At 53.0% G+C, this 20124-nt stretch overlaps 1 protein-coding gene across 1 annotated transcript in view; it reads right to left on the reverse strand.

Annotated features, from left to right (window-relative positions):
* Positions 1–1380: 1380 nt before the first annotated feature.
* The window catches only part of CHCHD6 (coiled-coil-helix-coiled-coil-helix domain containing 6), a 229000-nt gene continuing 210256 nt past the window's right edge, over positions 1381–20124 (reverse strand). The window contains exons 7-8 of the mRNA XM_040994917.1: positions 3783–3918; positions 1381–1611 (exon numbers count right to left, since the gene is read on the reverse strand). Of these exons, the coding sequence (XP_040850851.1) occupies positions 1606–1611; positions 3783–3918 (142 nt within the window). The 3' untranslated portion in view covers positions 1381–1605. The remainder of the gene's footprint in view (positions 1612–3782; positions 3919–20124) is intronic.

Here is a 20124-nt window from a genome sequence, read left to right on the forward strand (position 1 = left end):
AGTCAGGGTGTGTGTGTTTCCCACCCTGGACCCCGAATGAAGCCCGGAGAGGAATATGAAGATCTGCAAGTTGATCCTGAGAGGTGAGCCTTTCGGACCATCTCAAAGGGCCTCTTTTTGCTTCTGGCTGGAGGGTGGCTCTGATGTCACTTAACAAGGTTACTGCACCAGATGACCTCTGACCCCCCTTCCGCCCCAGCCCCACTCCGGTCCCGGGTCAGGACCCTCTTAATCCTCTCTGTGCTTCCTGAGCTCCTTGTGGTTAGCTAGGCCGACCCAGAGCTTCCCGAAAGGCTGGGGCCCAGGGCAATGTTCCTCTCAGCTGAGGCAAAGCCTGGCTGGATAGAACTGTTGAGTGCACCTGCCCTGACAATCGGGCACTCCCCAGCCTACACGTTCCCCTTGAGTTTTGAGTATGTGAGAATGTGGGGGAGGAGCAGTGACGTTTGCACTGGGAAGGCCCAGCCAGGAATGCAGTTCTCAGCGCCAGATGGCTTGGGGACTCCCCAGGCAAACGTCAACAGGAAACCAAGGTCACAAGCAGAGTGGCTAGAGAATCACAAGCTCCACCCAGGCCCCTCCTGCTCTAGCACGTGCAGACTAAGGGGTGGCCAGCACCTTGGCTTGGCTGTGGTGAAGGTCAAGGCCAGGAAGGGCAGGTGTTTGGGCAGCCAGAAGCTGAGCACAGCCCAGGCCCCGTTAATGACCTGCCTCCTCTGCACACCCATCAATGGACTCACCCCAGCCTTCACCTTCCCCTTGCCCAGTCACCCTCAGAGCCCTGCCAGTGTGGCTCCTCAACCTGCCCTGGCTGTGTTTCCACACCTGCAGGCCGAGCCCGCCCACGCCCCATGGCTGACTGCAGCGCTCTCTGCCTTCTGCCCAGCCTCAGCCTGAGAGCAGAGCGACATCACTCAGAGATCTGAGGGTGCCGCTCCCTGGCTGCCCTGGGACCCCCTGTCCCTCAGCCTGGCCCTGCCGCCTTTGCAGCTTTGTTCCCTGTCCTGCCCTGCTTTGTTCTCCTCAGTCGCCCAGCCTAGACCCCTACTCCCCTTCCTGCACCTGCACCCCCATCTCCGGCCTGCCCCACACCCAGATTTACTTCCATGTCTGAGCACATGCAACCTTCCTTGGGAAGCGATCAGTTCCCCGCTCCCACCCTCTTCCCCAGCAGAACCACTTTGCCCTCAGTCTGCCCTGTATCAGGTTCTGCCATGGCCTTTTGCTGTCACAGCATAACTACAGGTTTCCAGGTGTCTCCCCTAGCACCTTCCTGCCCCTCCGTGCCTGCCTGCCTGCCTAACTGGACTCTGCATCACCAATGTCCAACAGAAGGCTGGACACAGAGTGGGCAGCGGGGACTGCCTGCCAGGGAGCGAATGACTGAAAACAAAGACATCTGCTTTATTTGTTTTCGGTCGTGAGCACATACTCTGTTTCCTCTCAGGACGCAGTAGCCCCGAGCTCAGAGGCATATGTGGGGGTCCCAGCAGGAAATGGCAGACCAAGGCGGCTGTGGCTTGGGCTCCGTGGACTGTGGTCCCATGATCGGTCCCTTCCTCAGGGCTCCAAGTCACCGCCAGGGCCAGGAGTGATGGCTGCTTCTCAACCCTGCAAGCAGAAGGGGTCAGAGTTCAGTCCCAGCCCTTGTCTTCCTGCAGGCCTGCCGCGGTTCTAAGCCGCAGCCAGCAACTGTTTCCCTACAGCTGTGTGTGAGTCAGTCTCCCTCCTCGCCAGCTGGGTCCCCTCGAGACTGGGCTTGAGCCTCTGCACACCTGGGCCCCCGGAGCCAGGAGCGGGATGGGCCTTCACTTGACACATGTCCCTAGAGGTAAGAGCTCGCACCACATGCCTTCCATTCCTGTACGCTCTGCAGCCTGCAAGTCTGAGACAGTCATGACCCACTTTTGCTCTGTCACAGCAAGGTCCTCCCTGCTCTCTTATTTAATGACTCTGGATGTTTGCAATGAGACACAGAGAGGGCACCGGGGCAGCAGAGTCTGCACGATCAGGCCCTTGCCTTTGAGATGCTGTGGGGCTCTGTCTGTGGCTCAGGGATGCTGGGCATACCCACACAAAGGCATGCAGGCCAGGGTCTAGAAGGCAGCACGTGGGTGGCCAAGCCGCCTCCAGGAACGCAGGGTGGTGGGAGAAGCAGTCCAGCCCTTCTCCAGCCTCCACACCCTTGTGCTCTGCCACCTGGCTATTTCCAGAAGCAGATTCCCTCATCTCTGGTTCTGCCTGGAGCCCTCCAAGGGAGAGGCTGCCAGAGGGCAGGGATAGTTTACTAATACACAGGGTGCCACCCTCTTGCGTGGTGCTAAGCCAGGTCATACACGCTCTCCCAGAATGCACATATACATACTGCATATCCTTTCCCTGGGGAGGTGGCAATCTTGCTGGTCTCTGCCATGGCCAGGTGCTTAGTCTCCAGTTTTCTCTTTCACAGGGTAAGGAGTGGGGACAGGGAAACAGGGGTTGGACCTGGCAGTGTCCCAAGGCCTACTTAAGGCATGCAGGAGCTACTGCCTCACACTGAGCCTTAATGCCATCCTCCTTCATGCAACAGACATACTGGTGGACTGTGCCTGTGCAAGACATTCCTGTTGGGGCAGAGGCTGGGTCTGACAATAGCCACAGACGGGCAGTCAGGTGGAGAGGTGCAGGCCTGGGGACATGGAGGCTGGGCTCTGCCAGGAAGCCCGGTGCCATGGCAGGACCTGGGGGCTTTTGTTAGTAACAGATTGACTATGTGACGACCAGGGACTTGGAGCTCCCTCAGCTGGGTAGGGAAAGGATTTGGGGCAGGTCTCCATCTTGGGGACAAAATGGGAAACAACGACTTCATGGAGTGTCCACACTGTGGGTGGGGTCCAGCCCGCAGGTGCCTGGCTCCTCCTGCTCACACTCTGTGGGGAGGGCTTGTGTCATCTTTGTGCTCAATTTGAAATTGAGCGAGTAGCTTTCCACACTCGGTGACACAGGAGGAAGCCTCTCTCTCTCCTCACACAGCCATCCCCCGAGTAGCTGCTGCTGCCACGTTTAGTTCTGGCTGCTGAAGTACAGTCAGTGTTGCCATGGGGCAGGCACCTTGGCTAGGCTGGCATGAGCGAGCAGAGCAGTGGTATGGTGCTCACCTGGTCTGGCGGGATGTGGCTCAGTTGAGAGGGAGGCACGGCTGGGGTGCATGTGGCCTCTTACCATGGCTGTTTTTACCACAGACTCCTAGAGTCAAGCAGAGGGAGGCCAGAGGTACTGAGGAGAAAGGCTGGCACAGCTTGGGGAGTTACACCTCAGGTGTCCAGGACAGCCACTGGCTGTGGGCTGGAAAGCACCAGAACCAGGAATCCTTGCTAAGGAGGCAGGGGCTACTGCTCACCTTGGACCTGCATGCTGGTTGTGCCGTGGGAGCCACATCCACTCTTGGCCCTTTTCCTCCTATATCATCTTGGTTCTTGCCACAACTACCATCCGGGGCCTCCTCCACGCTTCCTGCTCCCAAGCACGCACAGGTGAGGAGTGTGGGGCACATACGTGCCAATACCTTGTGTGTGTGGGGGGGGATGGGCTGGCTCAGTGTAATGGCAAAGCAGACAGGAACCATGTCCCCTGGGTCACATGTCCAAGATCCTCATGGACACATTGGAATGGGGAGAGGACTGAGGAAACCCTAGTCCTAAGAACCCTCCTGGGGGCTAACTCAGAGACTTGTAGGTAGTGTCTGATGGGGCCAAGCCAGGTGGACAGGGGTCTGCCTCCCCAGGAGGCAGGCGAGGCCTTACCTTGTGAGCGGTGCTCACGCAGTGCTGGTATGTCTTGACCAGGTCTGAGCACAGCAAAGCCTCATGCAGGTTGTCGCGATAGCAGCGCAGGATCTGGGCCTGCAGTGCCGAACACACAGGCTCCACCCTGCGGGGCCTGAAGGGTAAGAAGAACATGTGGGCTTGTGCTGCAAGTGCAGGGGAAGCCCAGGACTCTCCCCCGCCACGGGCAGGGAGAGAGATGATAAACATGACTCAACAGCCACGTGCCAGACACTGGCTACGTCCTGATGTCCATCAGAGGACCTCTGACCTCAGAAGCAGACACTGTGCTTTACGTTCTGGAAGTGATAGGAAGGTCACAGGATCAAGCCCTGTGCCTGGTGGTTCAGGCTCGTGCTGCAGCAGATGCTGCCCAGGCTGGGTTTTGGCAGGCTCCTTTACTACAGCCTGGGCATTTGCACTGACCCAGCAGGGGGATCCCCTGGAGGGCAGTGGTGCGTCTCATCCTGGGACAGCCCTCCTGGCCACACCCAGCTCTGGCTGGGCCTGAGCCCACAATTATAACCTGGTGATTTCCACATATCGTATGGGAACTATCCCACTCCCAACACCTCACCCCGATTTTAAAATGAATTCGTGTGGAACAAGGAAAATGGAAAACCCACAGAAATGAACAGAAAAGAAATTTTAAACTTAGTCCCCTTTCAGAAAGGACCCCTGCAGTGCTGTGGTGAGAACCTGACCACTTTTTCTTTCTCCTTCAGTAAAGTACTTTCAGAATCCACAAGAAAGGCCGATGTTCACTTTTTGAGATTATGAAACTGAAACAATCTGAAATGTAGTCTACGCTGGGATCGGTTCCCTTCCCAGCCTCTGAGGGTAAGATTTCAGAGGCTGGGCTTCGGGTTCCCTCTTCATCTCCCTGCTCCCCTCCCCCGCCCTCACCAGTCCCTTCCCTTCCTGCTTCTGACCCACATACTCATTTGCACACTCACAGCACCTGCATGTGGGGACTCTCTGAGTGTGCAGGCATCCTCGTATTGGCCCTGATCAGCCTATGGGGCATCTTGTGCTGCCTTTCTCAGGCGTGCAAAGAGCAAGCTGCCTCCAAGTTCAGTCGCACAGCTGTCAGCTGTGTGTAGCAGAGAGGAGGTGGCAGCCCAGGACCATTCTCTTGGCTTGGCTTGTTTGTATCTTTCTGGTTTCTGAACAGGTTGACAGGCCAGGATCAGAGAGGAGCTCACAGTAGCACCTGATGGTCTTGGCGCGTTCAGTACCATTCACTGGGGAGGGCATTAAGGGGAGTTGTGAAAATGCAGAAGACTGTTCCTGGAGTTGCCGAGCTATAAGGACTGCTATTATGCACGCTCTGCTCCAGATGCAGGGAGGGCAGACTTGTAGGTCAACCATCTTCCTGCCCAAAGTCTCCATATTAAAATCAGCCAGCCTTGGAGCAGCTGTGAAAGCAGAGTGGCACCACTATTATTTTGAGATAACTAAACCAAGCCGACTCGACTGCTTGCAAGGCAATCAGCAGAGCCTTGGTGCACCATAGGACACGAGGCCCTGTGTTGAACCATCTCATTCTACAGGTCTAGAGAGGCCACTTCAGGACTGTTGTGCAGCTCAGCAATGCTGCCCAGGCCTGGGGCTGGGCCCTCCTGCTTGCCCCGTGTTACCCTTAGACCACGGTCATCACACAGCAGGGTTTGAGGCCACGAGACGAGCAGCCTCTGCCTCCCTTTGCCAGACGCAGCAATCCTTCTTTGTAGAACCTCACTCCTGGCTTTATCCTATTGCCATCAGCAGGAACGGAGTCATCTGCCAGCCCTAAAACAACCCTGCTGACAAGGGCGGTCAAGACACTCACGTTTCGCTGAGGCCAGAAAGATTTGTCCCTGGGGCGTGAACAAAATGGATGGTTTATAAACTAAAGAGGCAGGAAGGAGGAGGGATGACGGGGTGGGGGTGCCCCGGGCTGTGACTTGCAATGTAAAGGATGTGACAGGAGTGAGCCATCCCTTTCTTGGAAATTGGCAGGGGAGGGCTAAGGGGAGAGGGAGAAAGGAGGAGCTAAGGGGGGCCAGGCTGGTTCAGTCTGGTTCCTGACCTGGGCAAAGCATTCAATCTTATGCCATTTCAGTTCCTGAGGTCAACAGTCTGATTCATATCTACACTGTGTGGATTAATCTTAAACAGCCTTCTTCAGAGCTGCTTCTTTTTTTTAAAATTAATTTATTTTCTTAATTGGAAAGGTTGATATACAGAGAGAAGGAGATACAGAGAGAAAAATCCTCTGTCTGCTGGTTCACTTCCCAAGTGGCCTCAATGACCAGATCCAAAACTGGGAGCCAGGAGCTTCCTCTGGGTCTTGCATGCGGGCAGGTGTAGGGTCTCAAAGCTTTGGGCTGTCCTCAACTACTTTCCCAGGCTACAAGCAAAGAGCTGGATCGGAAGTGGAACAGCTGGGATACGAACATATGGGGTTCTGGAGGATGCAAGGCAAGGATTCAGCCACTAGGTTATCGTACTGGGCCCCAGCCAGATTTTTTTTTTTTTCTGTTTATTGGAAAGGTAGAGAGACAGAAAAGCAGAAAAAGACATAGACAATGCAAGATCTGTCATATACTCAATGGGTTCATTCTTCAAATGCCTATAATAACCAGGTGGAAGCTGGGAGCTGAGATTTCCTTCTGTGTCTCCCACACGGGAGGCAGTGACCCAAGCACTTGGGCCATCACTTGCTGCCTGCCAGGATGTGCACGCGCAGGAAGTGGGATCAGAAGCTGAAGGTCTGAAGCTTGAACCAGGGACTCAGGCACCCAAAGTGATGCCTCCTGGTTTGAACTGCAGGTATGCACTCTGTGCAGGCATGGTGCAGTGTCCTCTCACACCAGGGGATTACTGCTGCACTGTGGACACCCTGCGGTGCTGCCAGTCACTTGCAGTGTTGTCCTTTCACTCTGACCTCTCTTATGCTGCTCTTTATCACACTGGCCCTGACATAGCTGAGCCCTGGGAGAGGTAGGGTCTATCTTGAAGCAGCCTCCTATCACATGCCCTCTGAGTGGGATTCTGGGAGAGACCACAGGGGGAGTGGCTGCAGGTGCACACAGGGGCTGGTATCAGATGAGCATTCATGATCTTCATGGAAAAGCTGGATCCCTGGGAGGGCTTGGAGGAGCAGAGTCACCCAGCCTGCTGCCTTGGAGCCAGAGCTCTGAGCCTCAGGCCTCACTCCTTCTGACGCATATGTGCATTTCTGCAAGATTCTACATGAGCAGAAGAGTTTCTAGGTAGCCTGTCCCTCTGCCCACGGCTAAACAGGAGCTCTGAACTCTCTGGCTTCCCTTCCTGTGGCCTCAGGGCCCTGGGCTTGCTCCCTGTGCAACTGCAGAACAAACCGCACAGAACACCCAGCGGGCTCTCTGTCCAGCAGAAACTGGGCCGTGGTGAAATCTATCCCCTCTGCACTGCTGTCACCCCTGGGACGGTGGAGGCCTTCCTCTGGGCTTTATCAGGAACAATATGAGGAGACAGAATGGTCGGCAAATGTCAACTGGAAGAAATTTCACCCATCTGTCCGCAAAGAGGTTCTGAATGGGCTAAGACAGGCAGAGAGGAGCTCCTGAAATGGAAGCTTGTTCCAAAACCTGGCAGGGCCAGGCCTGGAGTCAAACTATTCAGGAAAGTAGGTATGCTCTATCTTGGCTCACCCCCCACCCAGGGCTGGGCCATGGCGACCCTATCCTGTGATGCAGGCAAAACAATTGAAACTTTTACAGACATTCAGGCTTGGAAATGGGCATTCCTCAAATGCACAAAGAAAGGTATTCACAGCATCCGGTGAGCTCTCCGGGAACGGAAACAAGTCCTAGACCCTGCCTGAGGGAATGTTTGCCACAACAAGGATGCCTGTCCTATGAAAACTCAGTGGCTGTGTGGCTTTGAGGGGGTTTTCTCCATTCAAGTCAGTGCGAGGTATCTGGTCTCTGAGGACTCAATGCCAGGAAGCTGTCTCCCCTCACTGGCTTGGTGTTCACTCATCTTCATGATGGTAAGAGGAATATCACCTGATCTAGAAGATGAAGACCAGGGGGAAGTTAGGAGTCACAGCTCCTCATTACCGACCTGCTTGTCTGTATGAGAAACTGAGGCAGGGCTGACACTCAGGGTGGGAAAGGGTGCACCTGTTGGAAGCCCATTGGGGTCCTAGCAATGGTCAGTGGAGACCATCTGAGATATGCAGCACTGGGGAGGGTCCTCCAGGTGTCGGGCCAGGAGGGGTGACCTTATTTCAACATGTCATTCAAGGCCAGGTTAGGAACTCAGCCAGACCAGCAGTATGCCCTCCTCAGGCATCTTACAGCAATAACTGAGCTGGGCAATTATGCCGTTCCTTCACCAAGGAACCAGCAGACACCTGAGGGTAGGGCCTTGGACCAGCAGAAGAAACACATGTTTTGGGGTCATGCAAACCAGGCTGATGCTCTAGCTTTACCACTTCTCACTTTTTGGTCAGTGGGTCATTCCCAGAGGAGGGACCCAGCCAGCAGGAATCTTGCACTGCCCAAGGTGGCCCCACCTGCACAGTCTGGCTGTCCTAGGCCTTCAGTCTTCCCAAGGGCTGTGACAGCCACAATAGGGCAGGTGAGTCTGGGTACCCAGTGAGCAGGTCCTAGAGAGTCACCTGACTCCTAGCCATCCTGGCCACTCAGGACATAGGCACATGCCTGTGCTGACCCCATCTTCATGCTGGTACTTACACAGACCCCACCTACTGCTTTGTCACTCCTCTATCTTCACCATCTACCTGCTCCAATCAAAACACATCCATTTCTCAAAAAATCTAACAACATTCAAACCTTAAAACCCCATCTACATTCAGGCCTCAGCAGCTTATGTTTTCCACAGGAGTGCTGCCCCAGGTTCCCCTCCCACCCACTCTTCTGACCCCTTTGCTAAGCATCATCTGCTCTTCTTGCTCAAGCCCTCCCCCACCCTCATCTGTCACCTCACTGCACAGCGAAGCCAACTGCATCCATCATGCTGAGGTTTAGAGGCTCTGGCACCTGTGGTCCCAGATCTTCCTGCCTGTCTGGTTCAGTATTCTGGTTTTCCTACGCTCACCCTCTGCCGTGGTTCAGGAACATGCTGGGCCCCTGTGGCCCCATCTTGCTCTAGATGTCCAGTTAACACTTGTTGTCCACTACTGATCTGGGCAGCATCTGCAAACCCACAGGGATCAGCAGGTCTGGCCCTCACCCCAGCATCTCCTCCTCTGCATTTCTAACCTTGCTTAACAGCTTCAACACTCAGCCTCTTGCGTACCCAGAGCACCTCGACTTCTCACACCTCCCCACCCACAACAGAGCTGCCATTTTGTATCCAGAACAGCTACTATTCCATGCTCCTGTCTCCACTGCCATTATAAAAAGCCTCTTCAATGGTCCTCCTTATTGTCAGCCCATCGGGGATGCGCTGAGAATAGAAAGCACGTTACAAATTTCTAAAATGCCAAACCAAGTTTAAAAACAAACACCAAACTCATGTTGGTGACCCCACAGCATCCTGGGCCAGACATCATCTCATTTAAGTCCCAGGACAGTCCTGTAAGGCAAGAGTTAAACTTTTCATTAAATGCAAAAACAGTAGCTCAGGGTAACAAGCAGCTTGTTTCAGACCACTGCATGTAAAGCAGAGCCAGGACCCAGGTCTGAGCCCGATCCAGACTTGCTGGCCCACGGTGGCTCCCACAGCCCTCCTGCCGCCCCATTCAGCCTGGCTGTGCACTTGATACCATTCTCCTGCTAGATTGAGTGCTCCAAGAGGACAAGATGCTAGAAAGGATGCCAGGCGGGATGCTAGGCGCGATGTCAGGTGGGATGTTAGGTGGGACGCTAGGTGGGATGTTAGATGGGATGCTAGGTGGTCCCCATGCACACTGCACTAACCTTCAGTGAGATACCCAGAGTGGTTGGGGCACCTCCCTTCTGCTTCTACTCCTTCTCTCCAGCCCTGCTCCCTTCTCCTTCATGCAGTCTGTCCTGACAGTGAGACCTCCTTGGGTCCAGGGGCAGTGGTGCCACACCCTCCCGGACAGGCCCCACAATGGATTTTGACACACTGGTCTGTCTGACTTCTCACAGGACCTGGGGGCTCCTGGGCAGACCCAGGTCTGCCCTGTGACCTCCTTGGCTTGGAGCTGGCAGCAGGACCAGCTTGGTGAAAGGATGTGACCGGATACATCCAAGACCGCCAGGAAGGACAGCAGGAGGGAAGGAAACTTGCTTTATAAAGTAATGACTGTGCCACATGCTTTCCCACTGCTGAACTGAACTGAACTCATGCAGAAATTTCATCAGATAAAGAGGATGCACCCTCCGCAACTTCCAGCACCGCCCCACCACTCCCAGCCTCAGAATCAGGGGTTTCAGCCATATTGTCCAGACTGAGTTAGCGTGGTTCCACTGACAGGCTGGAGTTGAAACTGCGACACTCCCCAAGGATGCAACACTGGGTCACTCAGTGAGAAACAGATCCTCAGAGTTAGGACCTGTCTTTAGCTTTCCAGTGTTACAAGCCCAGAAGCTCCGCATCTGGCTTCAGTTAATGTCTGTCATTTCCAACCAAAAATGGTGTGGGGAAAAAAAATGACCTGGTGAGGCTGCAGCTCCCCAGGCTTCTGAGACTTCCCCCTACACATGCAAAAGTCTGTAGTCTGGAGAGTTGTCCCCAGATCCACAGCTGATGTGGAATCTGGGCTGTAGCAAATGTGATGACCTAAGATGAATTCATTCTGGGATGGGAATGGCTCCTAATAGTAGAAACAGAATTAATCCAATTCATACCCTCCCACGAAGAAGAGATGAGCACAGAGACAGCCACTGGAGAATGCTACGTGTGATGGGGAGATCCTGCAGAGATGCACCTGCCAGCCACAGAGCATCGACAGTGGCCAGCAACACCGGAAGTCTGCAGAGAGGCACACGGTGCATTCCCCCAGAGCCTCCGGAGAGGCTGGGCCCGAAGCACCTTGCTTTAGGACTTGGTTTCCAGAATTGTGAGTGGTTACATTTCTGCTGTTTAGAGGGACCATGCCTTGGGTACTATACTGGGCAACTCTGGGAACCTATGGTATCATTTAGGTAGAAAAGGATTTGGCCAGTCCTCCAGAGGCCAAGGGGGAGCAGTGAATGGGCACAAGTTACCAAGTGGCCAATGCTGCCTTCCTAACGGGGAGCAGCACATGCTGTACCCACTGCAGGCCATGTTCTGGGCAGCATCTGTGTGTGGCCTCGCCGATCCTTGATGCTCTCAGTCAGGCATCATCTCCATTTACAAAGCTGACTGCTGTAACAGACACAGGGAGAGCAGAAACTCATGACAGGTCTACACACTTCCTTTTGTGCTCCCGTGAATGCCTTCCGTGGTGGGAGAATTCTGGCTGAGGGCCTGGCTAACGAGATAGGAGAAAGAAAGCGGTGTGTCACTAGGTAAACAGCAGAGGTAGGTGGCAAATTTGAGCTCCTTGAAGAGTGTATCTGGGCAGACCTGTGGGCCTGGTCATCCCGAGAAGCAATATTTTGAGAGTCTAATGTGTACTAAGAGAAGAATACCACAACCACGTTGGGGAGAAAGGTATTGCTGTCCCATTCTGCTGATGGGGACATTGAGTCTCAGAGAGACATGGGTGATTTTCCCAGTGTCACACAGCAATCAGACTGATTCAAGAGAAGAAAGCCTGCGGAGTTTCCCTGCATGGCCCCTTCTCCTCACACTGAGTCACATAAGCTCTCCTGCTTTGGGGAAACTCCAAACAGCTTTGAAAGAGGAAGACAACCAAGGGTGTCAAAAGGAAACAAAAGACTGTCTCCCAGATCACAAGTCATGCAGGACTTCCTGGTGGAGGCAGAAGCTTGCCAGTACCACGTGGGGAGCATGGGAGGCTAACAGCTAAAGACCCCACAGCAGATGATCAGGGAGAAGATGGTGAAATGCAATGCATGAAGCTGATAGAGAACAGGGCAGGCAGGCAGGTAGGAAAACAAAACAAAACAAAACAAAAAACCAAAAGGAAACCAAGTGGCTCTAGTGAGACAGGCCTGAGTCGGTGCCAGTCTGTAGCTGTCTTCCTGCTGCGAGTGCTGGTGCCTGTGAGCCAGCCCCAGAGTCTTCCTCGTTCCCTCCAGCTGACTCTCATGGCTGAGTGCACCCAGCCAGTGCCTGCTGGCATGTGCGCGCCCCAACTCCCTGTGTGCTCTCTTCACTTTATTTAATAAATGGAATCTCATCAACTTATCCTTCTTCTATTATCACTGCTGACATCAATCTGATAATATTGGCCTGGTGTGGAATTGGGCTATTATATGTCCTCCTGATATTTAATTTCAGAGAAACATCGGCAGGGGGGTGGTGAATATATGGGGCAGGCTTTTTATTACAGGCAGCAATAAGGAGATTCCAAGTGAATTAGACATTCATCTTCGTCAGGGCCCATCCAGCTGTTCAGGAGGCGTTCCTCCCTTCACTGTGGCCGGGTCGAGTTGCTGGTTACTCAGGACTTGCATAGGGGCAGCTACAGGTAGAGTGCCATTCAGCCTGGGCAAGGGGAAACCAGACATCCTGCCGTGGACTCGTCTGCCTCCAGGGTAACTATCAGCTGCTGAGGGGCCAGGAGAGCATAGAGGACACCCAAGAGGACAGGAAACACAAATGGGGCCCTGGCTACTGCCTTGCATTCTGTGCAGGAGAGGCAGCCTGTGGCAGGGATCCTACGACGGTTCCCACATGCTCCACACAGAGGCACATGCAGGCATACCCACCCCTGCCCCCAGTACTGGGGAAGGGCTAGCCCACCTCTGTTTCTTTGTGGAGAGAAGTGTGCAGAGATGCACCTGCTGCCCTTAGAGGTGCCCACTCACCAGATGCCTGGCAGAGCCCCATTCTGGCACATTCTGGCTTTGGTCATGTGGAAGGAAAGGGTAAGGTCAAAATGGTCTCTGACGTTTCACACTGCCAGTGGTGGATGGGGTTGCTGGTGCTGCTTCTACCAGGGAGAAGCCCGCCATGGAGTCCTCACAGCTGTGGCCATAGAGGGCTGCTTGAGGCTCTCAGACACAGCATGACATGGACTTCCCCAGCACTGGTACCGGACCAGGAAGGGTGCCAGGGCACAGGTGACTAACGTGAACTCCCGATGCCAGCTCCATCCCTCATGGAGGTCTGGGTGTCTCCCTGAACCATCTCGGTCAGTTCCCAGCTGACAAGTACGCTCCCTTCAGTCCCACTCACTACTGACACCAACTCCAGGGAGCTTTCTGATGTGTAAGGACACACTGCACCCTGGGTCCAAGGGGCTGCCCTGGGCTCCCAGCCTCCAAGGCCTGGCCAGCTTACAACTACACACTTCCCTGTGAGTCCAGATTCTGCTTGTAGGAACCCCAGTGTAGTGGGACGCTTGGTTCCCCTCCCGGCCTCAAGGCCTCTTCTCCCGAGAGGCCCTTCTGTGAGGGCTTAGAGCCCATTCTGTGGCTGCTTAGGGTAACCGAGGAAGGACTTCCCTCCTTCAGGTGGCAATAGTTTTCCACATGCCCTACACCCCAGGGACTACTCAGGACAAGCCCTCTCAGAGTCCACACCCCCACAAGGCATAGAGGCAGGGCCAGCTCTTCATTGTGGCTTCCAGAATGGCCCGCCATGCCATAGCCCCGAGGACAGGTCAGCCTCTTCCTGCCTCAAAACCCTGGGGCAGCCACCTGCCAGGTGACACTGAACATCAGGGATCACCTCCCTTCTGGCAGTTTCCAGAGGTACAACTCTTCTCAATGTTGAGGTGATGAGAAGATGGTCAGAGGAACTGTCCTCTGGCAGGGCCCGGGGTCTTCTCTATGGGAGAGGTCCCGGGACCCCGCTCAGGGACACAGCTCAGGGACTCTGGGCATGCTGAATTAGCTGACATGGCGCCAAGCTGTGGCTCTGTGGGTGCTGACTGACTGCAGACGCTGTTCCTCAGGAAGGCTTCCTGAGCTCTGGGGACAGAGCCCGGGGCTCAGTACCCTCCGCCATCAGAAACCAAGTGAGCACAGACACCAAAAGGGACAGTAGTGACCTTCAGTGGTGGCCATGATGTGTCCCTTGGACTGAGAGGGTTCATTTGCTTACGTAAAGAGACCCTCAGTCTAATGACAAAATATTTGACTGGATTTGTCAGACAATAGCTACAAGCCTGCCCCCAGCTCCCAGTGCTGGGCCTCTTCCCAGTAGAGTTCTAGGTTACAGTGGGAGGAAGTCATATGAGATTCAGATGAGTGGAGACAGGAGAAGTTATGCTCTTTGGAGGTGGGTGGGCAGCCAGGGGAGGGCCCACAGTGCTTCCCAGCAGCTTTTGAGAAGCACCAGCTTTGGGGATGGGTATGGACGGCCAGCGGAGAGTCCCAGAGATCTGTAACAATTCTAGCAGCTTCCAGAGAAGCGTAAGCCCTTGAGAATCATCAGGCTACACTTTTCAAGTCAGCACCCTACGCCTATCTATCCTGGCCGCTGAGTGGCTTCGTCTTTGTTTCCCTTATAAAGTTATGTATTTATTTGAAAGGCAGAGTGAGAAAGAAAGAGAGAGTTCTCCCATCCACTGGTTCACTCCCCAAATGGCTGTGATAGCTGGGCTGGTCCAAAGCCAGGAGTCAGGAACTCCAGCTTGGTCTCCTACATGGCTGGCTGGGACCAAAACACCTGGGCCATCCTCTGCTGCCTTGCTTGGCACATTAGCAGGGGGCTAGGTTGGAAGTGGAACAGCCAGGTTTGAAATCAGTACTCTAATATGGGATGCTGATGTCACAGTTGGCAGACAGCTCACTGTGCCATACACCACTCCCCACAGAGTGGCTTCTGTTTCTCAATTCAGTGCCAAATGGCACAAACCCCTTTCTCCAACCCCAAACACCCAGTCTTCTCCTTCACTGCCATTAATGTTCATGCCTGCTGTCTGGCCTCAAGCATCTACCTGGCGAACGCTCCTATCCCTTGGTGCTGTTTTTCTCACAGTTCTTGCCTTCACATGACTATGTCTTTCCATTCATCCACCCATCTGCAGCCACACTGACCTCGGAGTGGTTGCTGGAGCCATACTTGATGAGGGGCATGCATCGAGCGTCTAACAGGAGGAGGGCGTGATAAACTTGTAAGCCCCTATATATAAATGTGAGATGTATAAATGTGATAGGGACAGCTGAAGGCAGGCATCTAGCTCCCTGACAGACCTGGCCCCAGAATTTTCCTGGGCAAGGTGACCAAAGGACAAATTGCTTCCTGTGGATCCACGGAATGGAGGCTGGGATCCTAGGTTTGGCTCCTAGACTCTCAGGAACCTGCTGTCACATCTCTGCTTCCATTGACCTAATTCAGACCCCCCACACCTCTCCCACAGTTCCACCCTGGTTGCTTAGCACTTTCTCTCTCCTTTGGTCCACCCACCACTCTGCCCCCAGTGGGAGTAAATGGTAATTGGATTTTAAGTGCCCAGTTTGAAATTCTTCAACAATTCATGGCACCTTATTAGGTAGAATCAAGTGCTCTCCATGTGGCATTCAAAGTCTTTTACAACCTGCTGGACGTCTCTGCATAAGCTCTGCCACCTTCAAGTCACAGGGCTGCTGTCTTCTGTCTCCTGATCGTCGGGTTCTCCTGTGAGCCCAGGCTTGTGCATATGCTACTTGTCTGCTCGGCAGCCTTGAGAGTCAAGCTGCCTAGTAAACTGACCCCATTTCCATCTTCTGAAGAACCCCCTGGTCCCACTCGCAGACTAAGGTACTGCTGTGCCAGGAATGGAAATGGCAATTCTACAAGAACCCCCGAGGACCCACAGTGTGATCCCCCACAAGGCCAGAAGCCACACCTGCCAGGAGCCTGCACCTGGACTCTGCAGCATGCAGAGCTCTCATGAGCCACAGTCTATTTCCTCTCTGCCTACAAACACCTCTGGTTGCTCATTTGTTCCCAGCCTTGCTAGAGCTGTACACTGCAGGTGCTAAACAGGTAAGTGGCAAGAAAAAGCACTGCAGGCCATCCTTTCAACATGCCCCATGTTGCCCTGGGTGTGCACCTTGGCTCCCACACTTTCTTCACTAGAACATTCTCTCTGCCCTCTGCTCACCCCCAAGACATCACACAAGCCCCTACACATACTCTTCTGCAGGGATTCTGGCCAAGTGGCTCCTTCTCAGTTTGCACAGGTGTCACATGCATGAACAGTGGTCCCCTGTGAGCATGCTTCCAGCCCCTGCCTCTCCTGTCCCTTTAGAGTGGAAGGAGCATTACTGACCCTGACCTGCTCACCTGTGGATGCGTGGGGGGAATGGGTGAGTGGGTGATCCCACCCACTGCCTACCACCCTTGAGAACACCATGCACACTGCAGGCCAGTCACGTGGGAGCCATCGCTCTATGAGACAGGAGTGCCTGGGAGGCGGATGCCACAGTGTGCTTACTCTCTCCATTCCCACAGTTCTGCAAAGATATATATCTGCAGGGAGCAGATATTCCATAAAAAGAGGCAGGGCATCAATAATTAACAGTCATTGGGCCTCTACCTTCTCACAGTTTCCAGGGAGAAGAGACTCCATCCTACTCATGCACCGGATGCTGCTGAGGTCTGGCTTGGGGACTCTGTAACCTGACAGGCCCATCACTGGGCCAATCACGCAGCCCTTGTTCTGGGGAATTTGTTCTGGGCCATACTGTACCCCTTCTGTACTTTCTCACCTTTCCTGTTTCCCCTCCCCAGCCTTGTCCTCATATCCAGTTTGGAAAGGCCACATCCTCTCCCAGGAGAATTTGGGAATCTTCTCCAATCTCTCTCCATGTCTGTCTGCCAAGACTCTGCCAGCAGCCAGCTCTGCTCCTGCATCCCAATGGATGGAACCCCACAAAACCCCACCAGGTCTCAGGCTAAAAGGTAACTCTCTAATCTTATCTCCTTCACCCAGTCTCACTGGTTTTTAAGAAAGTCCAACTTATCAGTTCTACCCTTCATAAATTTTACCTTTGGTGTTGTATCTAAAAAGTCATTCCTCAAAACGCAAGGTCATCGAGATTTTTCTACTATGTTATCTTCTGGGAGTTTAATGGGTTTGTGTTTTACATTTAGGCTCCATGTTGAGTTAATGGTTGTGACACTCACTGTGTTTTAAATTGCAGAAATGTTTTATCAGCTGACATCTCACACACAATATCTCAGTGAATAAACAGATCAGTGAAGGTCCTTCACCTCTCCCCATGCTCTGCTCTGAGCACTTTTAGAAACTATAGCTCATGGAAAGCCACACTGACCAGGGGTCTTCTGAACAAGAGCCCCCAGCTGCTGGGCCTGTGTTTTTTATGTGATAGAAGGTAGAACAGTCCCATAATTCTCTTGTGAGTGATATGAGAGAGGCCAATGGGGTCCTTTAGGACCCCCACGTTCCCCTGTTCCTCAGATGCCAGCCAGGGCAAGAGAGGGACTGTTGGGCATGTGTTCTTAGAGTAGAAAACATCCAGAATGTTGATGAATGAGCCTCACCTTCTCCTGCCATACCTTGCTTCAAGTCAGAACTGACTTCCTTTAGCACAGTCACAGGACCAGCCACTGGCTACTAGGCCAAACTCAGCAGGGCAGAGAGATGGAGTCACATCCCACAGCAACTCCCACACTTGGCAATGGGGAAAGTTGGGCTCGGCCCCCGGTTCTAACGTCTGTTCACTTGAAGCTGCTGGAGGACTTCTAAGTGTTTTGAGAAAATACAGAACAAAAGCCTTTCTATCACTCTCCCCCACTCCCAGCAGAAGTCAGAGGAAGTGGAGCCACCAGAAAATGGTAACAGGTAGCATGAGGGGATGTGGAAAGGCAGGGGCATGACTGGGAGATTGGTCATACTAAGCACAAAGTTCACAGAGTGCGCTTATACTGACTGTAACAGATGCTGGGTCTCTTGCTTTCTGCTAAAGGAATTCTAAACATGGAAAAGGGAATGTAACAAAGGACCCTTGGGTACTGGGATTGGAAGTGTCAATATGAACTTAGGGGGATTTTAGATATACACTAACATGAAAATCCTTACAGACACAGACACCATGTGCATACAAGCAGCACAGGTCGATGTGTACGTAGGCCATGTATTTCCTACCTCCACCCAGCAGCAGTGACACTCCAGTAGCAGTGAGGACACACAGAGATCTGATCTTGCTTTCTAAAGCCATTCTCCAAACAAAGAACCAGGTTCGTTGGACCAATGGCTCTTTCCAGATTGGGAGCAGAGAAAGAATAAGATAATCCTAGAACACTTTGTGCCAGGAAATATTTGCTCAAGGGACTGGAGACATGTGTTGAAAGGATGGAAGAGTCTGGAGCACCAAACCTAGTTCACTCTGAGCATCAATATAAATGATAGTATGTACTACAACCCAATGAACAAATGTGATATTTCAGCCTTTACTAACATAATATAAAACCACGTGGGGGAAGTAAAACTCTTCCTTTGGTAGCATATCAGTTCAACCATCAGTGGTGGCTGATTCTGGTGAGAGTTGTCCATGGGCATGAAGCTGAGGGGCAGAGGTTCACAAACACCACTCATATCCTGAAGGAAAACGAGTGCTTTGCATCAGAGAGTGCAGCTCTAGGTCAACATCACTAGTGGCACGCTGGTGATCTCTTGAACCCTCTGATGGGACATACTAGGAAGAGCACAGCCCCAGTTTTGGGTTCTTCCTGCTAAGAACACACAACTTGAACGTGGTATGAGGAAACATGGAGAGGAGGCAGGTTTGGAGACAGCCTGTAGAATCAAAGTCTGTACTTTCTTTAAGACTGTCACGGTCATGAGAGGCCAGAAAGCTGAGGACGCATGATGACTGACTGCAGAGCAGATTTGTTAGAGGCCAGAAGGAAAACCAAGAGGCTATTGGGGCAGCAGGTGAAATGTCGTTTGCAGCATGACAGTCATGTTGAGTCTGTGTTGGTTTTCTAGTTGGAAGGGAAAACAGCAGATTACTGAAGTGTGTGATTCACGTGAGTTCAGTCTCATTTCTGCGCAAGTATGTACCTGGCCTTTGTGAACACACATTGATGTCACCAAAATAGAAGCAGGGAGAGGTCTGGGAAGGTATTTAAAATTTCCTTTATATTTTTCTATGTTAGAGTTTTAATAAAACAATATTTATGCATTGTATTTATAACTTTAAAACCATCATTTTGATAACCTTTAAAGAAGTACATAGGCTTCCACCACTGCTGCCTCAGCCAGCTGGCTGCTTCTGGCACTACTGCCCCAGCCAGGCTCATGGGGGCTTAGGGGATGGGGATGGTGTCAGCGGGGACATGCAAGGACCTGGGGACTCACACCCTGACAGACGGAGTGAGTCTGGAGATTTCTCCACATGCTTGATCCTAAGCCAGGGGGCGAGAGGGAGGTGAGGGTGGAGCCCTAGGGTAACATGTTGTTGTGGTGTGCTGGTGTACAGGCTGTGGAACCCATGTGCTCCCAGGCACAGGGATTGCTCAAGGAAAGGTGCAAGGAGATGTGGGGAGAGAGGATCACTGAGGGAGTATGTTGCAGCTGCCTTCTGAGGGACTCCACTGACAAGGCCACTGTACTTGCAGGTAAGTCAGCGGGTTGAGGCTGAGCTGTTTGGAGGGGGGAAGACTCAGGACTTTCATGAGTCAGACTGATATACCAGTCCATATGGAAGACCTGAACTGGACTAGTTAGCATGGATCACAGCTGATCACCACTCACAGTACATGATAAAGCTAGGGCTGGGGGCCTACCTGGCAAGGCTAGATCACAGTATTCACCAATGGGAGTCAGAACAGGGGATGGGTAATGTTAGGCTGGCCCATAACACTAACTAGTACATGAGAGAACCAGGTTCGGGGGCAGATTCTATGCGAGGTATGAGGGCCCACCCCTGTGGAACTTTAATTTCCACTGGTTTGCTTAAGAGCTGGGGGTAGTGATGGGCTGAGCCAGGCATGACTATAGAACGCTCTGACACTCATGGGTATGAGGGTTGAGAACAGGCCAGGTTGGTCCAGGCTGCAGTACTTGTAGTCACACCCAAGAATAGGCTGTAGGGTGGGCCAGGCCACAATATCTACAAGTTCATACAAAAGCTGGGACAGAGGGGGAAGACTCTGCCAGGTAAGAGCCTATTAGCTATTGGTACATGCAAGATTTGGTTCTGAGAGTGGGTCTGGTGAGGGAACTTGAAAAACTTCCCTGGTGGGCTGTAGGCCCCGCTGGTGAGCATCTGATTTAGGCCTGGGTGTTGGTCAGACCAAGCAAGGAAGCTCCTCCTGATGGTAAGTGTGTGGGTTGGTTCTGGAG

The sequence above is a fragment of the Ochotona curzoniae genome, unplaced genomic scaffold (assembly GCF_017591425.1).
Source record: "Ochotona curzoniae isolate NIBS_2020 unplaced genomic scaffold, NIBS_Ocur_1.0 contig_908, whole genome shotgun sequence".
In the NCBI taxonomy this organism is placed as follows: domain Eukaryota; kingdom Metazoa; phylum Chordata; class Mammalia; order Lagomorpha; family Ochotonidae; genus Ochotona; species Ochotona curzoniae.